Here is a 25,293-nt window from a genome sequence, read left to right as displayed (position 1 = left end):
ATATCACAAAGAAGAGCCAAGATAACCACCGAGGACTGGGTCCATTGGACGAAGTGCTATGGGATCAACTAGTTGTTGGACTGAGAGATCCCTCCCTGAGGCAGGTCTTAAGGGAACGACTATGCCTGAATTCTGATCTGGGCTTCCTTGAGGTCTGGGCCGAAGCTAGAATCCTGGAAAGAGAGGCCTCTGTTCTGACCAGCGCAGTCGGATGTCATGAAGTGGTCATCTTCGACTCAACCTGTAATGAGTCTGACTGGGGACAGAAGATACGTTGAGAGTTCAGGGACATTCGAGGTGAGCTGTGGTGTATGAAGGGGATCCCTGCTGCCATTCTTAAAACTGATCACACGGCCCTGTGTGAAAGGAGATCAGAATGGGAAAGTAGTTTCTTCCGAGCCCCACCACTTTGCCCACATAGTCCAACAACAGAATGTGGGCCAGAGTGTTGAACCTGCATAGGGAGGGGGCATATCTCAAGAGACTGTCCGAGTTGAGAAAGGAGAAGATGGGGGCACCCATTAAGCTAGTGCGGCCCTGGTAGTGAAGCACACTGTGGTATTTCGAGACTCAGAAGGCAGAGGAGTCACTTACCTGAGGTTGCTAGTTTTAGAAAAGAACACACAATCTGACTGGTGGTGGCAAATCAACTACCTATATGTAGTGCTAAGATATTAATGACCATCAGGAACCCATATTGGTAGCCTGTCTTTAAAGACCTCTTAAAGAATTTAGATAGTAACAGTTCAGCTCATATTAGCCTTGTAGTTTTCTACAATTTTTCTAACACCTGGAGGTTGCATAACTCTTTAATGAGAAAATGCTTGTTCATAGTATTCATCCAATCATCACTTAGTTTCACTATCAATGTTTGGTGAGAACGTTGTATGTTTATATTCTTCAGTGAGAAAGTGTATGTTTATAATATTCATCCAATTACTGCATAGTTTCCTTATTAATGATTGGTGAGTAGTGTCGTGTTTATAGAATGGTAGAATATCCGGAACCAGGAAGGTCTTTGGCATGTCACATCCAATGATGTATTTATCCAGTGTTATTTGACATCTGAAGGGTTGGCCACTGAGCAAAGAGATTTTATATTGAACAAATAGAATATGTTAGAGTTTGTGTAACACTTAGTTAAGCTATGCTAGGATTGTTGTTTCTAAACAATACATAACCTGGAGACGACTGCAGCAAAGACAGAAGCCTGTTAACTTGTAGACTGGAGGGGACGCCTGTACGGGTCTACAGTGTGGATCCCAGGTATTTCTCTGTCTTTGCTGTTCGCTTCTTACTGTTATGTTTCCGGACAGATAATGTCGCTATATCTGGTGAAGTTTTGCTTTTTGCTTATGTAGTGTGCAATGTAAGTACTTTACCTTTGTGGTTTATATTATGCAAAAGTGTACGCAATATCACACTATTTCCTGTTTTATGTAATCATTTAATTATTGTAATAAAATTAATCACCTTCTTTAAAGCTGTATCTGAGCCCTTTAAGTACTTGGCAAAACACCTATTCCAGTAGCGGGAGTGGTGTGGTTGTTTGTCCGGTGTGTGCAAAGGACCTGAGTGGAAAGGGAATAGTGTTGACCAAGGGGTCCGGAGGAAGAGGACCCAATTGTAACCCTGGACATGAACATACTAAAAGAAGTGGGGCAGTTCTTGGCTGAGGGCCCGGATGAAAAAAATGGACCTGCGCCACTCATGATCCAGCAAGCACAGCAGAGCTTGGAAGAGAAGGAGTGCTGTTTGACTTTTTCAATGCAGAATTGTCTGGAATTGAGATCGGACGCCATGTCGCGCTTGGAGAGACCCTGACAAGTGGAACAGTGGAAATCCCCAACAAGTTACACTATTTCAGAAACTATACCTCTTAAGGAACTTATTTAGATGTGTGGTGAACACTTTGAACCTCCAAGTGCTTAACAGAAGGTTATAACGTAGAGCCGTGAAAATAATCATATTTTTTCCCCAAAAATGATCTTTTAGCCCCAAAAGTTTTATTTTCACTAGAGAAACAGGAGAAATTAGACCCCCCAAAGTTGTTGTGCAATTTGTCCTGAGTACACTGATACCCCATATGTGGGAATAAACCACCGTTTGGGCGTACGGCAGAGCTCGGAGGGGAAGAAGTGCCGTTTCACATTTTCAAATACAGAATTGAGATCGGACGCAATGTCGCGTTTGGAGAGCCCCTGATGTGCCTATACAGTGGAAACCCCCAACAAGTGACACCATTTTGGAAACTAGACCCCTTAAGGAACTTATCTAGATATGTGATGAGCACTTTGAACCCCCAAGTGCTTCACAGAAGTTTATAATGCAGAGCCATGAAAATAAAAAATCATATTTTTTCCACAAAAATGAAGTTTTCACCCCCAAATTTTTGCTTTCACAGGGGTAACAGGAGAAATTGGACCACAAAAGTTGTTGTGCAATTTGTCCTGAGTACGTTGATACTCCATATGTAGGGAAGAACCACTGTTTGGGCACATGGCAGAGCTCTGAAGGGAAGGAGCACCATTTTGGAATGCAGACTTTGATGGAATGGTCTGCGGGCGTCATGTTGCGTTTGCAAAGCCCCTGATGTGTCTAAACAGTAGAAACCCCTCACAAGTGACCCCATTTTGGAAACTAGACCCCCCCAAGGAACTTATCTAGATGTGTTGTGAGAACTTTTAACCCCCAAGTGTATCACTAAAGTTTATAACGCAGAGCCGTGAAAATAAAAATAATTTTTTTCCCACAAAAATGATTTTTAGCCCGTAATGATGTGCGATCACATCAGAGGAAAGAGAATTTAAATGGCACATCGGACATTTTTTTTTTTTTTTGCACTCACCGTTAGACGGTTAATAACGGCAATTTCAAAACTGGGGTCGGTAAAAACTGACCCAAATCATATTCTCTGGGGTCTCGGCTACCCCCGGAGAAAATCCGACTCTGGGGGCCGCTATACACTTTTTCCACAGTGCCGTTAATAGTGCTGTGGTTTAAGTACCCTTAACTACCGCCGTTAAAAGGCGTATCGGCGGTTGTTAAGGGGTTAAGTATACAGTCTGAAGATATGCACATGGTAAAAATTGTTGGTACCCCTCGTTTAATGACAGAAAAACCCACAATGGTCACAGAAATAACTTGAATATAACAAAAGAAATAAAAAATCTATGAAAATGAACAAATGAAAGTCAGACATTGCTTTTCAACCATGCTTCCACAGAATTTAAAAAAATAAAATAAAATTCATGAAGTAGGCCTGGACAGAAATGATGGTACTCTTAAGGCAGGGATCACACATGCGAAACACTCGGACGAGTCTAGCATGTTAATACCCGGCACTGCCGCCAGCACTCGGATTGGAGCGTGCAGCCACATAGCAATACATGCAATCGCACGCTCCAATCCTGAGTGCCGGCAGCAGTACTGGGTATTAACATGTGAGACTCGTCTGCATGTGTGATCCTGGCATTATTTGATATTTTGTTGCACAACCTTTTGAGGCAATTACTGCAATCAAACAATTTCTGCAACTGTCAATGAGACTTCTGCACCTCTCGACAGGTATTTTGGCAAACTGCTCCAGTTGTCTCGTGTTTGAAGGTTGCATTTTCCAGACAGCATGTTTCAGCTCTTTCCAAAGATGCTCTCTTTGATTTAGGTCAGGGCTCATAGAAGTCCACTTCAGAATAGTCCAATGTTTTCCTCTTAGCCATTCTTGGGTGTTTTCAGCTGTGTGTTTTGGATCATTATCCTGTTGCAAGACCCTTGACTTGCAACTGAGACCAAGCTCTCTGACACTGGGCAGCACATTTCTCTCTAGAATCTTTTGATAGTCTTGAGATGTAATTGTACCCTGCACAGATTCTAGACACCCTCTGCCAGATGCAGCAAAGCAACCCCAGAACATAACAGAGCCTCTTCCATGTTTCACAGTAGGGACAGTGTTCTTTTCTTGATATGCTTTATTTTTCCGTCTGTGAACATAGAGTTGGTGTGCCTTGCCAAAAAGTTCAATTTTTGTCTCATCTGTCCATAGGAGATTTTCCCAGAAGCTTTATGGTTTGTCAACATGTGGCTTAGCAAATTCCAGTCTGGCATTTTTATTTTTTTCAACAATGGTGTCCTCCTTGGTCGTTTCCCATGAAGTACACTTTGGCTCATACAACGACGGATGATGTGATCTGACACTGATGTTCCTTGAGCTTGAAGTTCACCTTTAATCTGTTTAGAATTTTTTCTGGGCTCTTTTGTTACCATTCGTATTATCCGTCTCTTTGATTTGTCATCAATTTTCCTCCTGCGGCCACGTCCAGGCAGGTTGGCTACAGTCCCATGGATCTTAAATTTCTGAATAATATGTGCAAATGTAGTCACAGGAACATCAAGCTGCTTGGAGATTGGCTTATAACGTTTACCTTTCACATGTTTGTCTATAATTTTCCTTCTAATCTCTTGAGACAACTCTTTCCTTCGCTTCCTTTGGTACATGTTGAGTATGATACACACCATGTCACCAAACACACAGTGAGTATATGTAGCCTTCTATACTGGCCCACTCACTGATTCTAAGATTGTCGACACCTGTGATGCCAATTAGTGGACACACCTTGATTTAACATGTCCCTTTTGCTACATTTTCAAGAGTACCATCATTTCTGTCCAGGCCTATTTCATGAGTTTTATTTTTTTTTTAAATTCTGGGGAAGCATGATTGAAAAGCAATATCTGACTTTCTTATGTTCATTTTCATATATTTTTTTTATTTATTATTACTTTTATAAGATTCAAGTTATTTCTGTGACCATTGTGGGTTTTTCTGTCATTAAATGAGAGGTACCAACAATTTTGACCACGTGTGTACAACCATTGATAGATGCGTGGAAAATTCAATACAACCTAGATGTATATAAAATATATATATGTGAAAAAAGACACTAAAGCATAATTAAAAACACATGGATGCATGCTAAACCACCATGCTAAGCACAGCAGTAAGGCGATCACAGAAAAGGAACAAACCTAAGATTTTCATTTAATCCTTGTGGATGAATGGTCTGTAGGGTCCAAATCCACCAGGTCTCCATTTGACCCAAGTGCTGAGACAATTTGCCACAACGGATTGGTTTAGCATGCATCCATGTGTTATTAATTATGCTTTAGTGTCTTTCACTTATATATTTTTTATATACATCTAGGTCGTATTTAATTTTCCATGCTTCTATCCATGGTTGTACAGTGGGTACGGAAAGTATTCAGACCCCTTTAAATTTTTCACTCTGTTTCATTGCAGCCATTTGGTAAATTCAAGAAAGTTTTTTTTAAATGTACACTCTGCACCCCAGAGTGTCTTCTTGGGAATGATGCAACAAGTTTTTCACACCTGGATTTGGGGATCTTCTGCCATTCTTCCTTGCAGATCCTTTCTAATTCCATTAGGTTGGATGGTGAACGTTGGTGGACAGCCATTTTCAGGTCTCTCCAGATATGCTCAGTTGGGTTTAGGTCAGGGCTCTGGCTGGGCCAGTCAAGAACGGTCACAGAGTTGTTCTGAAGCCACTCCTTTGTTATTTTAGCTGTGTGCTTAGGGTTATTGTCTTGTTGCAAGGTGAACCTTCGGCCAAGTCTGAGGTCCAAAGCATTCTGGAAGATGTTTTCAACCAGGATATCTCTGTAGTTGGCCGCATTCATGTTTCCTTCAATGGCAACCAGTTGTCCTGTCCCTGCTGCTGACAAACACCACCATAGCATGATGCTGCCACCACCATGTTTCACTGTTGGGATTGTATTGGGCAGGTGATGAACAGTGCCTGGTTTTCTCCACACATACCGCTTAGAATTATCACGAAAAAGGTCTGTCTTCGTCTCATCAGACCAGAGAATCTTATTTCTCATAGTCTGGGAGTCCTTCATGTGATTTTTAGCAAAATCTATGTGGGCTTTCATATGTCTTGCACTGAGGAGAGGCTTCTGTCGGGCCACTCTGCCATAAAGGCTCGACTGGTGGAGGAATGCAGTGATAGTTGACTTTGTGGAACTTTCTCCCATCTCCCTAGTGCATCTGTGGAGCTCAGCCTCAGTGATCTTGGGGTTCTTCTTTACCTCTCTTGCCAAGGCTCTTCTCCCACGATTGCTCAGTTTGGCTGGACGGCCAGGTCTAAGAAGACTTCTGGTGGTCCCAAAATTCTTCCATTTAAAGATTATAGAGGCCACTGTGCTCTTAGGAACTTTGAGTACTGCAGAAATTCTTTTGTAACCTTGGCCAGATCTGTGCCTTGGCACAACTGAGCTCCTTGGCCAGTTCCTTTGACCTCATGATTCTCATTTGGTCTGACATGCACTGTGAGCTGTTGGGTCTTATATAGACAGGTGTGTGCCTTTCCAAATCAAGTCCTATCAGTTTAATTAAACACAGCTGGACTCTAATGAAGGATTAGAACCATCTCAAGGAGGATCACAAGGAAATGGACAGCATGTGACTTAAATATGAGTGTCTGAACAAAGGGTCTGAATACTTATGACCATGTGATATTTCAGTTTTTCTTTCTTAATAAATTTACAAAAATGTCTACATTTCTGTTTTTTTCAGTCAAGATGGGGTGCAGAGTGTATTGTACATTTAAAAAAAAAAAAAAAAAAAACTTTTTTGAATTTCCCAAATGGCTGCAATGAAACAGAGTGAAAAATTTAAAGGGGTCTGAATACTTTCCGTACCCACTGTATATCTTCAGTGGACCAGAAATTTATTTCAGACTGTTTACTTAAGGAAAAAAAAAAAAACCCAGGCGTTGTCATCGGTACCAGCTATGATCCTTATTTTATGTACATAATATATGTTGATATCTGTTATATGTGGTTTCATGCACACTTGTCCCACTGTTATGTGCACTTTTTTCATTTTCAGATGCACTACTTTGATGCACTACAATTCGTTATGTACGTTAATTGTGTGCGTACTGTGGGTCAAGCATGCACACTGAGTTGTGAGCTTCGTGTACACACTTACACACTGTGTGGGTCGTACACGCATCTTTATTAGAGATGGGCGAACGTGAACAGTAAAGTTCGGCGCCTGTACCAAACACCTACAGTTCGGGCATGGACACCGAACACGGACTTCACCAGGAAGTCCGTGTTACGGTTCAGGTTTGTCGCACTGTCATGTGCATAACAGCGCGGCAAACACCGGTTCTGATCGGCCGTGAAATCATCCCCGGCAGTCAGAAAGCCGCGGTTGTCATGCTGTCAAAAGACAGGGGGAGCGCTCAGCTGTGATCGGAGGTATAAAGTTTACCTCCATTCATTGGTGTCAGCTGATGGGACAACTGCTCGCATCATCCGACACCTGCAGCCGCTAATAACAGTGAGAGCAGGAGCAGCAGATGGGAGTATTCATCAGCTGCTCCTGTGCTGTAAATAAATAATAAAAAAACGTCATGGGTTCCCCGGCATTTTTGCTAACCAGCCCGGCAAAACTTACAGCTGGGGGCTGCAACCCTCAGCTGTCAGCATCAGGAAGGCTAGTTATCCAGAATAGAGTGGTCCCCATGCTGTTTATTAAAATTATTTAAATAATTAAAAAATCGGCGTGGGGTCCCCCCACTTTTGACAACCAGCCTTGCTAAAGTTCAGAGCTGGGGACTGGTATTCTCAGGATGGTAAGGGACCATGGATATTGACCCCCACAGCCTAAAAATAGCGGCCCACAACTGCCCAGAAAAAGCACATCTATTAGATGCGCCAATTCTGGCGCTTTACCCAGCTCTTCCCACTTGCCCTCTAGCAGTGGCAAGTGGGGTTAATATTTGTGGGGTTGATGTCACCTTTGTATTGACCAGTGACATAAAGACCACGGATTAGTAATGGAGAGGCATCTATATAAGACCTATCCATTACTCATCCTATAGCGGTATGGTACATAAAGACACAGACAAAATAAAGTCCTTTATTTGAAATAAGACTAAACACAGTTTTGCATTTTTATTTAAACGCCTAATTCCACTGAAGCTCTCGTTCTCGTGTAATAAAACTAAAATTAAAAAAACAACAATATACCATACCTGTCTGACGTTCTGTCCCATGCCATAAACCAGTTCTGGGGGATAAACAGTTTTCAACCTGGATGGTGCTAAGATGCGACCGTCCCAGCTGAAAAATCAGTGAGATGTTGCCAGGGCAGACTCAGTGACTAGCACTGACATCACTGAGTCTGCGCTCCCTCACAGCCTGACCCGCACTGTACTCTGTGGAGAGTAGGAAAATGCCAGTTCATTTTCCCATGCTCCAGACTTCAGCGCGGGTCAGGCTGTGAGGGAGCGCAGCATCAGTGACATCAGCGCTATTCACTGAAGCTGTTCTTGCAGCCAGGCTGAACTGCTGTGACCTCAGGATGTAGGAAAATGCCAGTGATGCGGTCATGGCCGTTCATGCTCAGAGTCTTCATAGCAGATCACCATGAGAATTTCTCACGGTGATCAGCTGTGAATACACTGAGCATGAACTGCCTGTATATAGAGTCCGTGTACAGGTAATATAGCGATCACCAATGAAATTTTACACATAAGCTTTGTGTATACTGTCAGTGTACAGGTAATACAGTGAACACCAATGACATTATAAACAGGAACTCTGTATATAGTGTAAGCAGGGGTGGGATTCAGCGGGCTCTACCCGGTTCGGTGGAACCGGTTGTTAAAAAAGCAGCCGGTTCCCCGAACCGGGGAGATTCAGAGCCGCGATCCGGTTCTGAGGACTATACAGGGGCCGGAGCTGCAGCCAGCACAGTGCGGGGATCGCCGCGTCACATCCACAGAGAGCACAGAGCTCACCTCCAGCCCCAGGAAGCAAGAACCCAGAACTACAGCTACCGTATATCACCAAGGAGACACGCCCCCGTCCTGCAGCAAGTACCCAGAGAGCGTGTGGTGCTGTGAGGACGCGGTCAGGCGCTCAGGTACACGTTGTGACGGAACACACTGAGTCTGGGGGGGACAGTGGAGTCTCGGGGACAGAGAGGTCTGGAGGGGACAGAGAGGTCTGGGAGGAGAGAGAGAAGTCCGGAGGGGACAGAAGGGACAGAGGACGAGAGGGGTCAGATGAGTCCAGAGGGGACTGAGGAGTCTGAGGGAGAGAAAGGAGTCCAGAGAGGACTAGAGGGGACAGAGGAGTCTGGGGTGGACATAGGAGTACAGAGGGGACACAGGAGTCTGGGGTGGACAGAGGAGTACAGAGGGGACACAGAAGTCTGGGGTGGACAGAGGAGTCTGGGGTAGACACAGGAGTTTGGGGTGGACAGAGGACACAGGAGTCTGGGGTGGACAGAGGAGTACAAAGGGGATAGAGGCGTACATAGGGGACACAGGAGTCTGGGGTGTACAGAGGGGACACAGGAGTTTGGGGTGGACAGAGGGGACAGAGGAGTCTGGGGTGGACAGAAGGGACAGAGGAACGGGCCTGCCTATTGGGGACCTGTGCAGCACTGTGCTGCCTATTGGGGACGTGTGCTGCCTATAGGGAACAATGCTGCCTATTGTGGACCTGTGCTGCCTATTGGGGTCCTGTGCTGCCTATAGGGACCTGTGCTGTGTATTGTGGACCTGTGCTGCCTATTGGGGACCTGTGCTGCCTATTAGGGGACAATGCTGCCTTTTGGGGACCTGTGCTGCCTATTGGGCATCCGTGCTGCCTTTAGGGGACAATGCTGCCTATTGGGGACCTGTGCCTGCCTATTGGGGAACAATGCTGCCTATTGTGGACCTGTGCTGCCTATAGGGAACAGCTCCTTGGCTGCGCCCCTACTTGTATATGTTTGAGGAAAAGGTGCGTGCAAATGGGTGTGGCTTAATAATGGGTGTGGCTTGAAATGGGTGTGGCTTGAAATGGGTGTGGTTTTCCTACAAACAAACACAGAACCTGTTGTTAAAAATTTGAATCCCACCACCACTGAGTGTAAGTGTACAGGTAATACAGGGATCACCAGTGACATTGTACACAGGAACTCTGTATACAGTGTATAGCAGTGATGGCGAACCTTTCTGAGACCGAGTGCCCAAACTGCAACCTAAAACCCAATTATTTATGACGAAGTGCCATCCGGGCAATTTTGTGTGATGAAAAATGTGTAGTGACCGTCTCAAGGTACTGCAGCACTGCCCTCATGCACAGGTGAGTCCGCAGTTGCCAACTCTCTTCCCTGTACAGCGCCTGCCATCTCTAAACCCTGATGATCAATTCTATTATGTCAACAATTCTTTGATTTTAAACTTAACTTTGCAGTCTTCTGCTCTGTTCAGCAGGGGGGCTTCAAGTTCTTGCGTGCTTATCACACACTGACACTGAGCCACTCACACTGCCCTTTCCAGACACAGCAACTGGATTGATCTTTAGGGAAAACAAATTGCAGAATATTAAATAGATAGCCTTGAGAAAGGTTCCTGTTGTTTGGACCAAAACGTCGGCTTTTGGCCTTATAAAATAGCTCTTTTTTTTCCCTACAAACGGTGTGCTGCCTCCAATTTCTCTGGATTTCTATAATTGAGATTTGGTATTTGCTTGGGGGGCTCTGCACCCGGACTTTCTTTGCGCTGCTCTAATTTTCTTCTTTTTAGATAGATAGATAGATAGATTTTAGCATTGAATGCAAGCAGATTCATGGAATGCAAGCAGATTCCACCCTGAAATATGCCCCATGATTGTCCCCTTCTCTTAGTAATGTGCCCCATCATGATCCCCTTCTTGTAGTAATGTCCCATAATGATCCCCTCCATGTAGAAATGTGCCCCATCCTGATCACCTTCATGTAGAAATGTAGAAATTGCCCATTCCACCACCTCCATCATTTCCTCCTCACCACCCCATTATTGCCATTTCGATCACCACCATCATTGCCCTCTCCATCACCCCATCATTGCCTTCTCCCCACCACCCCATCATTGCCTTCTCCCCCCACCTCCATAATTGCCCTCTTCGTCACCCCATCATTGCCTTCTCCATCACTCCCATCATTGCCTTCTCCATCACTCCCATCATCCCCTTCTCCATCTCTCCCATAATTGCCTTCTCCATCGATCCCATCATCTCCTTCTCCTTCCCTCCCATCATTGCCTTCTCCATAATTCCCATCATTGCCTTCTCCATCACTCCCATCATTGCCTTCTCCATAACTCCCATCATTGCCCCTTTTCCATCACTCCCATCATTGCCCCTCCCATCACTCCCATCATTGCCTTCTCCATCACACACCTCTGCTTCTTTAAGCTCTCTGCACACTGGCAGCTTCCTCCCACGCTTCCTTCTTTACTCCCGCGCCTCCGCTCACTGGCACACAGCGGCGCGGAGCTGAATGATGATGTTATCCAGCCTCGCCACTGAATGCCATTTGAGGAGGGACAAAGCAGATTAGGGCCGGCGATGCTGCATGCCAGCAGAAAGGGCTCTGCGAGCGCTCTCTGACACGCATGCAGATTTCCCATCGCAGCTGCCCCCCCTGCCCCACGGTAGGTATGCCCGTATATGTATGTATGTGTGTGTGTATATATATATATATATATATATATATATATATATATATATATATATATATATATATATTATATATATTTCTCAAAAAAATAAAGGGAACACTTAAACAACACAATGCAACCCCTATAAAAGAGGGGTACTGCAGGGGGTGACCATGAACCATTACTCTGTTCTCATCCTTTTTGGCTGTAGTTTTGGTCACTTTTGCATTTTGTCATCACTCTCATATCATTCAGTGATATCTAGGATGTGTTATGGCAGTGTTCCCTTTTTTTTTTAGCAGTATATACTGTATATACAGTGGGGCAAAAAAGTATTTAGTCAGTCAGCAATAGTGCAAGTTCCACCACTTAAAAAGATGAGAGGTGTCTGTAATTTACATCATAGGTAGACCTCAACTATGGGAGACAAACTGAAAAAAAAAAAATCCAGAAAATCACATTGTCTGTTTGTTTTTTTCATTTTATTTGCATATTATGGTGGAAAATAAGTATTTGGTCAGAAACAAAATTTCATCTCAATACTTTGTGATATATCCTTTGTTGGCAATGACAGAGGTCAAACGTTTTCTGTAAGTCTTCACAAGGTTGCCACACACTGTTGTTGGTATGTTGGCCCATTCCTCCATGCAGATCTCCTCTAGAGCAGTGATGTTTTTGGCTTTTCGCTTGGCAACACGGACTTTCAACTCCCTCCAAAGGTTTTCTATAGGGTTGAGATCTGGAGACTGGCTAGGCCACTCCAGGACCTTGAAATGCTTCTTACGAAGCCACTCCTTCGTTGCCCTGGCGGTGTGCTTTGGATCATTGTCATGTTGAAAGACCCAGCCACGTTTCATCTTCAATGCCCTTGCTGATGGAAGGAGGTTTGCACTCAAAATCTCACGATACATGGCCCCATTCATTCTTTCATGTACCCGGATCAGTCGTCCTGGCCCCTTTGCAGAGAAACAGCCCCAAAGCATGATGTTTCCACCACCATGCTTTACAGTAGGTATGGTGTTTGATGGATGCAACTCAGTATTCTTTTTCCTCCAAACACGACAAGTTGTGTTTCTACCAAACAGTTCCAGTTTGGTTTCATCAGACCATAGGACATTCTCCCAAAACTCCTCTGGATCATCCAAATGCTCTCTAGCAAACTTCAGACGGGCCCGGACATGTACAGGCTTAAGCAGTGGGACACGTCTGGCACTGCAGGATCTGAGTCCATGGTGGCGTAGTGTGTTACTTATGGTAAGCCTTGTTACATTGGTCCCAGCTCTCTGCAGTTCATTCACTAGGTCCCCCCGCATGGTTCTGGGATTTTTGCTCACCGTTCTTGTGATCATTCTGACCCCACGGGGTGAGATTTTGCGTGGAGCACCAGATCGAGGGAGATTATCAGTGGTCTTGTATGTCTTCCATTTTCTAATTATTGCTCCCACAGTTGATTTCTTCACTCCAAGCTGGTTGGCTATTGCAGAATCAGTCTTCCCAGCCTGGTGCAGGGCTACAATTTTGTTTCTGGGGTCCTTTTGACAGCTCTTTGGTCTTCACCATAGTGGAGTTTGGAGTCAGACTGTTTGAGGGTGTGCACAAGTGTCTTTTTATACTGATAACAAGTTTAAACAGGTGCCATTACTACAGGTAATGAGTGGAGGAAAGAGGAGACTCTTAAAGAAGAAGTTACAGGTCTGCGAGAGCCAGAAATCTTGATTGCTTGTTTCTGACCAAATACTTATTTTCCACCATAATATGCAAATAAAATGAAAAAAAAACAGACAATGTGATTTTCTGGATTTTTTTTTTCTCAGTTTGTCTCCCATAGTTGAGGTCTACCTATGATGTAAATTACAGACGCCTCTCATCTTTTTAAGTGGTGGAACTTGCACTATTGCTGACTGACTAAATACTTTTTTGCCCCACTGTATATATAAATATATATAAATATATATATATGTAGCTCAATGTGGGTGTGTGTGTATGTATGTATATATGTCCGGGATTGGCATCCGCACCGTTGCAGCTACAGCCACAAAATTTTGCACAGTCACACATCTGGACCCCAAGAGCGTCATAGGCTATGTTGTGAGGCGAAATTTTAACCCCACGCGTTCCAATTCACCAAACAATTTTGTCCCTATCTACATAATGGGGAAAAAGTGTATGTATGTATGTATGTATTGGCATCTGCACCGTCGTAGCTACAGCCATAAAATTTTGCACAGTCACATGTCTGGACCCCGAGAGCGTCATAGGCTATGTTGTGTGGCAAAATTTTAACCCCACGCGTTCCAATTCACCAAACAATTTTGCCCCTATCTACATAATGGGGAAAAAGTGAAAGGAAAAGTGTTGGAGGCAAATTGACAGCTGGCAGATGTGAATAAGGGGGACTTAAACAATGAGAGTGATGGCGCCAAAGAGTATATACTGTACAGTTGCTAAGGTCGGGCCCTGACATGGGATACTCGCCACAGACGGGGATATGAACACGCACAAAATGCGCCACACACTACCACGTGCTTCAACACATATACCACCCTCAGCACACATTTCACCACACATACACCAACCTCGCCACATAAAAGTCGAAACACAAAAGTCGCCACTCAAAACTCGCCACGCTGTTCCAGAGCTGTTTAAAAGATGAAAAATGTAGACAGTTGTGGTAACTGAGGCCTATTATTCTTATCATTTCTATGGTGTTATTGTCCTTCTGTAAAGCTGGAAATAACACAATTTATTACCATGCCAACACAGACAACCCTCTGACACAGATTGCAGGGGGAGCCCAGTATCACATAGGATAGGATTAGATACACAGCTCAGCAGACTGTATCACACAGGAAAGGATTAGCTACACGGCTCAGCAGTCAGTATCACACAGGATAGGATTAGATACACGGCTCAGCAGTCAGTATCACACAGGAAAGGATTAGCTACACGGCTCAGCAGTCAGTATCACACAAGAGAGGATTAGCTACACGGCTGAGCAGTCAGTAAGACACATGATAGGATTAGATACACGGCTCAGCAGTCAGTATCACATAGGATAGGGTTAGATACACGGCTCAGCAGACAGTATCACACAGGATAGGATTAGATACACAAAAAGGGTGGGGGAACAAGAGGCGCAATAGTGCCCTATCACTAGTGACACTACAATGTGAGTGGTGTAATGCAGTTCCACTCACCTATTCCAGTTGTGTGACCCACAACTGGCTTGACGACATAACACAGTATCAGCTGCTGCAGGACTTCCACCGACCACTCCAACGTGGAAAAACTGCCAGAAAATATGGGAAGCAAGGTGTGCCACAGTCCGCGCTGCTGAGTCCACAAAATCACCTGGGATGCAAGATGTTGTAACAAAGTACTTCTTTATTCCTTCCTACGCGTTTCGGCGTATATTACATATATATCCCTGAGGAAGGTGCCAGGAAGGGCGCCGAAACGTGTAGGAAGGAATAAAGAAGTACTTTGTTACAACATCTTGCATCCCAGGTGATTTTGTGGACTCGGCAGCGCGGACTGTGGCACACCTTGCTTCCCATATTTTCTGGCAGGATTAGATACACGGCTCAGCAGACGTATCACATAGGAAAGGATTAGATACACTGCTCAGCAGTCAGTATCACACAGGATAGGATTAGATACACGGCTCAGCAGTTAGCAACACACTATAGGATTAGATACACAGCTCAGCAGAAAGTATCACACAGGAGAGGATTAGATCCATGGCTGAGCAGTCAGTAGCACACATGATAGGATTAGATACACAGCTCAGCAGACGGTATCACACAGGAAAGGATTATATACACTGCTCAGCAGTCAGTATCACACAGGATAGGTTTAGATACACGGCTGAGCAGTCAGTAACACACAATAGGATTAGATACACAGCTCAGCAGAAAGTATCACACAGGAGAGGATACTTGGGTAATCGTTTATTTAATTTGTGTTGCAAATCTGTAGTGTTGAATATATGATGTGAAATGTTTTTATGTGCAATGTAATCATTATAATTTGTTATAACTAACCACAGTTGGTTACTATGCCCAGGCAACGCCGGGCTCTTCAGCTAGTATATATATATTTATATATATGTTTTGAAGAATATTTCACTTTAAATCGATGTGTAAAGGACAGAGAACTGCTGTATGTAAAAGCTTATGCATTGCGTATGGATGTCATACGGATAATAGATGCGAGGAAGTCGCATCATCGCATTGCAAACTGATTACATACGGATCACCATATGGAGAACACGCCCGCGATTCTTGGCTAAGAAATTCGGACCGATTTTTCATATGGCAAGTGTACCTGGCTTTGAGCTCAGGTCAGATCATGAGATCCCTGACTCCTCCCCTCCGTATGGCTGATCACATGGCTGTGACATCACTACAGGTCCTGTAAGCACATATAACTGCTGCTGGCACTAGGAAGGGCTGATTTGTGAGGGTTCCAGGTGTCGCACCCCACTGATCTGTTACTGATGAGCTATCCTGAGGATCGGCCATCAATATAAAGTACTGGACATCCCCTTTAAACTCTTCAGTACTGAGCTATAACTTTCACTAAGGTAAGCTATCTGGATATAAGGTGTATGTTCAATCCTTCCATTATCCATTGTGTATATCACCACTATGGGATGTGTTGTGGTGCAGGGATTGATCTCAGAAGATCCAAAAGGGGTAGGTAGGTGTCGACTGTGTTATGCTGCTGGTATCTGCGTCTAACAACCGTGATCGAAGCGAGCTCTGACTGATGGCTGCTGTTTAACTCCTTAAATGCCGCTGTCAATCACAAACTGTTTTCTCAGTACATTAATGGAGTCCTTCAGAACTACAGATCATCCCACAGAAAACAAATTCTCACGTGGCTATATCGACAGAAAAATAAAAAATAATTATGGCCTTGTAAAAAGAGGAGGGGAGTAATGAAAACTGGGGTATTTATAACTTTATAACCTTTTTTTGTGGGGGAGATAACAATAGTTGGGGTCTTCGTATGGCCTGTAATCTATATTATCTCTGAGGAAATGGCTGGGAATATGAAATAGTGATTAAAAAGGGATCTATGTTGTTCTGGTGAAGTCTCAGCACTACTACATGAAGGAAGAGCACATTGGTGACATTACACCCTAACCATGTGCAGAGCGGGCTACGAAAACCAAACCGTGTCATATCGCATGTGTGGTCTGTACATGATGACTCTTCTTGTTCCTGGGACGTCGCATATTAGAGCGTTCTTAACGTAAAACGGTCTATATTGCCCAAATCAACCAATGAGCTTTCATTTCACCTGGGCAACCAATCAGAACTCGGATTTCTTCTTGCCACAGTTACCAATCAGTGCTCAGGTTTCATTTTACCTCAGCAGTGTAAGAAATGTCGGAGGCCTCGGTCTCCTCCTTACTGTCAGGTGTTTTTCTGCAGAGGACAGTGGTGGTGTGTGTACCACATAGACTATTGTGATAGTGGAGGCCGATGTGCACACACGATCATTCACAAAAACACGCAACTCTCTCTTACTTACTGATCAGAAGGATTTGGGAAGAATTTGGTGCAAACCTCTGGTAAAAATCCATAAAATTGGCTTCTCCACCTGGGGACAAAAATGCCAGAGAAGCAGCAATAAAAATTCTGAGCTCCACCTCGATCAGTACATCAAACTAAAGCAGTGATTGTATGCACTGTAACAGTTGTTCTACACAAATTTACTTGGAAACTGTTCACAAAACATCTCCCCTTATTTGCAACAGGAAATTGATAGTGCTGTTCATACAACTGTGGATTTATCCTCCAGGGATTTGAAAAACATTTTAATGTTCCTTATGTAGGCCGTTTCCACTTGGAAAAAAATTTCAGTAACCATACATGGATTTTTCCTAAATCGTTGTGGTAAACATCGACACATTACATCCCCTCATGTTTCTCTTTATTATCTCCAGTAATATTATTATTACATTGGATTCTTTATGATGTTACATCTTCTACTCCTTCAGGTTCCTACAATATCAGATCTTCTCAGTAGAGATCTTCTATATAAGAGAAGTTTCCTGATTGACTTTCTAGGATGAATATGGACAGGAACAAGGTGGCAGAGAGAATATTACACCTCACCCTAGAGATCCTCTTCCGGCTTACTGGAGAGGTGAGAGATTCTGTATATAGGAATAACAGACAAAACTGGAGAGGTGAGGACTCTGGAAATGTCTTTAATGAGATTTATTAATGTTTCCCTCCATAACCAGGATTACACAGTGGTGAAGAAGACCTCTAGTGAGTGCTGTCAGTCCCCTGTGTCTGAGGGATGGGGAAGAACCCTGAGCCCAATCACGGGGCCTCCACCTCACCCCCTGATACATGAGGACATCAATCACCAGAAGATCCTAGAACTCATCTACAAGATGATTGAGCTGCTGACTGGAGAGGTGACACTGCTGGGAATGCTGGGACATTATACAGTAATGCTATGGAGGTATCGGGGGATGACAGTATCATTGTATGTGTCAGGTTCCTATAAGGTGTCAGGATGTCACCGTCCATTTTTCCATGGAGGAGTGGCAATATTTAGAAGGACACAAAGATCAGTACAAGGACATCATGATTGAGGTTCCCCAGCCCCTCACATCACCAGGTAATAGCCAGGACTAAATACACACCGCATATAATTATCTGTATGTAAAGAATGAATTCAGTCCCTGTATGTGTTTCCTCCAGTTCTATCCAGTAAGAGGACAACATCAGAGAAATATCCCCATCCTCTTCTTCCACAGGACTGTAAACAAGAAGATCCCAATGTTCCTCATGATCATCAGGTAGATGGAGAGAAGGTGTCATGAGATCTCCCCTAAGATGTGTAGACGGCTGTGAAGTTCTTGTGTTTAGTCTTGTTTTATCCACCAGTATTATATGTTTTATACTTGTGTAATGAGAATGGTGGAGATCGAAGGATTAGAGTTGATACTAGATGTGACTTTTCCATCTGTCTGTGACTTTTACATTATTTGTTTCAGGTTAATGATCTGCCACATAATAATACTACAGAGACATATGTGAGGGGTGATGATCGGTGTAAAGCGGAGATTCCTACAAATAACAGCACAGGTGAGTAATGAATAATAAAGCCAGTTTCTTTAAAATTGGTATTGTATAAGCGAATGATAGGTGTCAGCGTAAGGCCGGGGTCACACTAACCGACGCAAATTACGGTCCGTATTTTACATGCGTAATACGGATGAATTACCCCTAAATAGTGCTCCGTATGTCATCTGTAAGCAAGGTCGCGTATTTTGCGCATGTCGGCATCCGTATGGCATCCGTATGGCGAGATTTTCTCGCAGACTTGCAAAATGGACATTTAACGGTTTTGAGGCCTGCAAACTATTTTAATCATTAGCCTGCACCCTATTTATTGGCTCAGGAACAGGTGGCTGCCTCCATTCTGTCCATTTGTGACCTTACCTTGACTAGGTGTGTTGGTGTTGTATGTGCAACATGGCAGACAGTCTGAGTTTCAACACAACTGAGCAGATTCTCTTCAACTGGCTTTTGTCACGCCGCTTTGGTCAACCATACCCAGTGATAGTGGATTCGCGGAGGAGGAGGCGCATGTGGGTCCATCCACTTTTGAGGCAACGACTCACAAGAGGTCATTTTCACAGCCTCTATTCTTCTCTGCGGGAGCATCCGTTAAAATTTTACCAATACTGTCGCATGAGCCTTGCAACATTTGATCTACTCTTGGAGACAGTGCGCCCTGGGATAACCTTTCAGGACACAAGGATGCGCAAAGCTATATCTGCAGAGGAGCGACTTCTACTCACAATACGGTATGTACTACACAACCACATTCTCTATGTTCATGATGTGTTGGCCAAAGTATGTATTTTTTGCTTTTTGGACTAAGTTTAATGCCCTCATCTTATTCCAGATATATTTAAACTTACAGACCAGAATGTTATGTGGAATATGTACTGAATATCACGTAGTCATTGTGCGACCAAATATATGTGCGTTAGTAGATCTGAATCACTAACAAGTTTGGTATGTATGTACCTGGTCTTTTGTTAATTTGTGCATTCTAAAATGTTCCATTTCTGTTCTTCTTCAGCTTCCTGTCCACTGGCCTGTCTTATGCTGCCCTCCATCATGAGTTTCTCATTGGAAGATCTACCATTTCTGGCATAGTCAGGTCGACATGTAGTCAAATTTGGTCAAGACTACATCAACTCGTCATGCCCGAGCCCAGGATGGAAGACTGGTTGAGGATATCAAGGGACTTTGAGGAGGAATGCCAGTTTCCTAATTGTATTGGGGCCCTTGATGACAAACATATCCGGGTGTGTAAGCCGCCGAACTCTGGCTCCCAATTCTTCAATTATAAACAATACTTTTCTGTTGTATTGTTGACTCTGGCCGACCCTCAATACAAGTTTATAATTGTTGACATTGGGGCCTATGGAAGGATGGGAGACTCTCGAGTCTTCAATACTTCCATTATGGGTGGGCGGCTACGCACCAACCAGTTGGAGCAAGCGACACTACTCTGTCCTCCTCCTCCTGGACCTGTCGGCTGCCTTTGACACAGTGGACCATTCTCTATTATTACAGACCCTCTCATCCCTTGGCATCACAGACTTGGCCCTATCCTGGATCTCATCATACATAACAGACCGGACATTCCGCGTCTCCCACTCACACACCACCTCCTCACCTCGCCCCCTATCTGTCGGAGTCCCACAAGGTTCAGTCCTAGGACCCCTGCTCTTCTCCATTTACATCTTTGGCCTGGGACAGTTCATGGAATCTCATGGCTTTCAGTATCATCTCTATGCTGATGACACACAGATCTACATCTCTGGACCAGGTCACCACCTCCTCACCACCTCCTCACCTCGCCCCCTATCTGTCGGAGTCCCACAAGGTTCAGTCCTAGGACCCCTGATCTTCTCCATTTACACCTTTGGCCTGGGACAGCTCATAGAATCTCATGGCTTTCAGTATCATCTCTATGCTGATGACACACAGATCTACATCTCTGGACCAGATATCACCTCCCTACTAACCAGAATCCCTCAATGTCTGTCCACTATTTCATCCTTCTTCTCCACTAGATTTCTGAAACTTAACATGGACAAAACAGAATTCATCATCTTTCCCCATCTCAAGTGACCCCCCCCCAACGAAGCTATCCATTACAGTAAATGGCTGCCCACTCTCCCCAGTCCCACAAGCTCGCTGCCTCGGGGTAATCCTTGACGCTGATCTCTCCTTCAAACTACATATCCACTTCCTGCCGACTTCAACTCAAAAATATTTCACGAGTCCGTTCATTCCTCAACCAAAAATCTGCAAAAACCCTAGTCCATGCCCTCATCATCTCTTGCCTTGACTACTGCAACCTCCTGCTCAGTGGCCTCCCCTCGAACACTCTCGCACCCCTCCAATCTATTCTAAACTCTGCTGCCCGACTAATCCACCTGTCCCCCCGCTATTCCCCAGCTTCTCCCCTCTGTCAATCCCTTCACTGCCTCCCCATTGCCCAGAGACTCCAGTACAAAACCCTAACCATGACATACAAAGCCATCCACAACCTGTCTCCTCCATACATCTGTGACCTCGTCTCCCGTTACTTTCCTGCACGCAACCTCCGATCCTCACAAGATCTCCTTCTCTACTCCCCTCTTATTTCCTCTTCCCACAATCGCATACAAGATTTCTCTCGCGCATCACCCCTACTCTGGAACTCTCTACCACAACATATCAGACTGTCACCTACCATCGAAACCTTCAAAAAGAGCCTGAAGACCCACCTCTTCCGACAAGCCTATAACCTGCAGTAACCACCGATCGACCAAACCGCTGCACGACCAGCTCTACCCTCGCCTACTGTATTCGCACCCATCCCTTGTAGATTGTGAGCCTTCGCGGGCAGGGTCCTCTCTCCTCCTGTACCAGTTATGACTTGTTTTGTTTAACATTATTGTACTTGTTTTTAATATGTATACCCCTCCTTACATGTAAAGCGCCATGGAATAAATGGCGCTATAACAATAAATAATAATAATCTACCACCACCATGCCAGCTACCAGGCTCCACTCAAGAATCAGTCCCTTATGTCCTTGTGGCAGATGAGGCGTTTCAGTTAACGCGCAATGTCATGAGGTCATATCCCCGGCGCAACCTCGACCACCGGCGCAGAATTTTTAGCTTGCGCCTATCACGTGCTCGGCGACTGGTGGAGTGTTCCTTTGGCATTCTTTGTGCCAAATTTCGGGTACTCCAGTCTGCCATTCAGCTGAGTGAACGAAATGTTCTATGACTGTTTAATTGCATTGGTAAGCGTATGTTAGTATGCTGACACCTTTTTATTTTTAGAATTGAGACAGAGACGTAAAATGTAGCTGACAAATGTTTTCTTTTGCCTTATTTGTTTTTTTTAGAAAAACATTATTGCTGTATGATCAATGTGGCAATGGGCCAAATTGGCCTTTGTGCAGATGTGAAAATTGGGAATAAATAACATTTTCTGACAACCAAAACAACCATAAAAACATTAGCCAATACCAAAATGGCAACATTATAAATTTTGGTAGGTCGGGGGAGGAGAAGGCGGAAGACCAGCCTGTGTTTGCTGCTGGCTACTTTGCCCAACTTGGCCATCGCCCTGTGTGGGGGCATACTGTTGCCCATGATGTGGGTAGTGTACTGCCTCCTGGGTTTGTGGTTGGTACTGGCCAGAGTGATACTGGAGAGGGGCCTCTTGTTGGGGCTGGTAGGCCCGTGTCTCATACCCACCAAAATAGCCATGTCGTTTCCAACCAGGTTGGGACCAGACTCCAACACTGGGTGGCAACAAGTGGCCATATTGGTGAGGTTGGCTAGAGCCAGACATATGTGGCTGCTGTAGGAAAGGTTGGGTAAGGGGAGGAAGGGGGTGAGGTGTAGGCCCACGTATTTGAGGATCCTCAGAGCCTGCTTGAGCAATCATGTGTGGGGTGTCTAAGGCGCATCAGATTCCTGGGGGAAAGCTGCCACCTCTCCAGATATTCAAATAACTCATATGGGGTATTGTGGTGTCTGCAGGATCTGAAAACATCCTCGAATACGTAGCCTCACCTCACGGGAAAGGGCACGAAGATAAAGGGCCAGGCTGCGTGAGTATGCTTCCTCGCTATCATCATTATTGACTCTAGCCAGATAGTTCAGTACCCCTGTGTCAACATTGGTACAGGTATCTTGGGCAGGGATCTGGCGCCTTCTTCTTCCTCGCCGGGATGGTCCAGCAGGCTGTGGGGAGCCCCGGATCTGGGCAGTTGGGCTGCTGCTGATGTTGCCCTGCTCCTCCTGTATGGCTCATGGTGCAGCAGCAGACGGTCCTGCTTGTGGATGTGGTCCTGGTGGGGGGGTATGTGGTGCAGGCACAGGGTTTTCCTGAGAGGAATCTTCACCCATGCTTCTCGGAGGGGGAGAAGATGGGCCAGCCACCTCTTCCCCTACAGACCCAGGATCTATGATGGGCTCGGTATCTGAGCCAGTTTCTCTCTCCGTAAGGTTGGACTGAGTTCTGTTATGAAATAGAACAGAGCCAAAAATAAATCATTTTTTTGGCCCTGTAAAGTATCTGTGTAATGTGGTGTGAGGTATTTACTTACGGTCTCAGATCCCGAATTGGAGCGAGGAAGGAGAGGCGGTCATAATAGATATATTTCCTCTTTATGTGGCCCGCATCACCACTCCTGGACCGCTGCTGACGTTCCCGCCTGTATTGGTCGCGGATGCTGCGCCAGCGTCTCATCACATCTTCCACTGCAGTGTGACAGGAAATATTCTCAATTTCACATATTTGCTAGGTCAAATTTTCTACCAGTAGCCTAGGCATGTGGCCTTCTAGGGTGTGCTTTCTACCCAGGGTGGCATATATAATTGGGCCATCCAGGCCAGATACACAGGGTCACAATAGTTCAGGTATCAAGTAACTACACTTAATAACTTGGTTGGCTAGGAGGATGAGGAGCTTGTGGCCTGGGCCAAATTGTGGCAGTGTAAAACTATGGGTCACATAAAAATCTACCCGCCTCATGACGCAAAAAGTCCAAGCACAGCACAGGAAGGGGGGGGGCTGATTCTAAATGCCTTTTTTTATGTGAAGTAATTTTAAACAGTTTTTGGGTTGTACTTACTCAGTTGCTGCTGCTCCTCACGTGGCTGATCACCAAAATCGTGGAACATCTGGCGACATATGCGCCTCCATGACGCCTCCTTTCTTGCCCGGTTGGCATAATGGGCATCACGTTGGACCCAGGTTTCCGACCGCTCCTGCACTAGTACAATCAGCATCTCTACATTGAGGAAATATGGCGCCATGACGCTGCTGTACTCCGTGGAGGCGTACTTCCTGGATGTCTGGAGCGCTTTTTGAGCTAATTAGCATGTCTAAGCTTCCTGATGATGGATTGGCCCATTTCCTGTCACCTGCCAAAAGACCTGCGTATTTCTCACAAGTCACACGTGTGGTCCGTGTGTAATCCGTATTTTTTTTCGCACCCATAGACTTGCTTTGGCGTACTACGGGGTAGTACGCTGACAATCGCTGCATGCTGCGATTGGCACGGACCGTAGAATACGGAAGAGAATTATACGGCTGTTGGGAGCTGCCCCATAGAGAATCATTTGTCCGTGTGTAATGCGTACTTTTAACGCCTCTCACTCGTCCGTATTCCTCTCTAGTGTGACCCTGGCCTAATACTTAATTAACAATAACTGACATACTGGAACCACACCAAAAGAACCCTGAGCCAAAGGCTCAATCAGAGAAAAAGGAGCAACTCCATAAAGATATATAATCATTCATGAAGAGAGGAGTAAAATAGCTCTCAAAAAATGCAATAAAAATAGACAATGTAATAAAAATGTATAAAACTTTATTAATCCATTTAAATACATAAATAATACGGGCATATAGCCCTAGTGGTGACGAATAAGACAGATATGGAAAGTGGGGAGGGAAATGACTAGGCGTCACCACCTCAATAACCCTATATATACCACATGCAAAAGAAGCAAATAGAGCTGATATAGCTTAGGCAGATATATAAGTACTATAAAATGTATATAACTCTCCGGGACAAAGTTGCTCCACACCAAGTAAATGTATATAGAGAGATATACTTGACAAAATCATACACATATCATAGCCATATGGACTTTGCCCATGCACAAGTAACAAACAGCAATCCGCTAGTAATGCATGAGGTATTAAAGTGCTTACCCATGTGGGGAGGGGGTACCGGGTAAATGGTGTGCGCTCCAGCCCCGACGCGCATTTCGCGTGGTTAGCTTCCTTGGGGGGCTAACAGCGGAATATTTGTTTGGCCAACGTCTGACCTCCCCTTACATATGAATATTTGGCCACGGTAACATTGCAATAAAATGCAATAAGAGATTATCAAAGCATCAGCTCAGAATGCAAAAAATAAGTTCACACACAGCCCCATATCCCAAAAATTGAAAATGTTATAGGTCTCGGAAAATGGCAACACAAGAAATTGTTTTTGCTTTTTTACAAAGGTCAGTTTTATCTCATAGTGGACTTGGTAACTGAAAAAAAAACAATTGTGGAATTGCACTTTTTTTGCAATTTCTTTTTTCCCATTTCCAGTGCATCACATGATAAAATCAACCGAGTCATTCAAAAGTATAGTTTATCCTGCAGTAAACCAGCTCTCATATAGCTATGTGGGCCGAACAATAAAAAGTTATTGGTTTTGGAAGAAGG

General features: G+C 44.5%; 2 protein-coding genes across 2 annotated transcripts in view; both read left to right on the top strand.

Moving 5' to 3' along the window:
* Positions 1–25,293, top strand: part of LOC141051122 (uncharacterized) — a 175,294-nt gene that overhangs the window by 83,882 nt on the left and 66,119 nt on the right. The gene's annotated exons all lie outside the window — the stretch shown is intronic.
* LOC141051046 (uncharacterized) overlaps positions 15,927–25,293 on the top strand; it is a 108,642-nt gene continuing 99,275 nt past the window's right edge. Inside the window, exons 1-3 of the mRNA XM_073547864.1 lie at positions 15,927–16,089; positions 17,515–17,663; positions 17,764–17,943. Coding sequence (XP_073403965.1) covers positions 17,586–17,663; positions 17,764–17,943 — 258 coding nt within the window. The 5' untranslated portion in view covers positions 15,927–16,089; positions 17,515–17,585. The remainder of the gene's footprint in view (positions 16,090–17,514; positions 17,664–17,763; positions 17,944–25,293) is intronic.

The sequence above is a fragment of the Dendrobates tinctorius genome, unplaced genomic scaffold (assembly GCF_039654945.1).
Source record: "Dendrobates tinctorius isolate UK_male_01 unplaced genomic scaffold, ASM3965494v1 ptg000155l, whole genome shotgun sequence".
In the NCBI taxonomy this organism is placed as follows: domain Eukaryota; kingdom Metazoa; phylum Chordata; class Amphibia; order Anura; family Dendrobatidae; genus Dendrobates; species Dendrobates tinctorius.
Note: the sequence above shows the minus strand (reverse complement) of the source record. Positions and strands in the feature narration are given on the sequence as shown.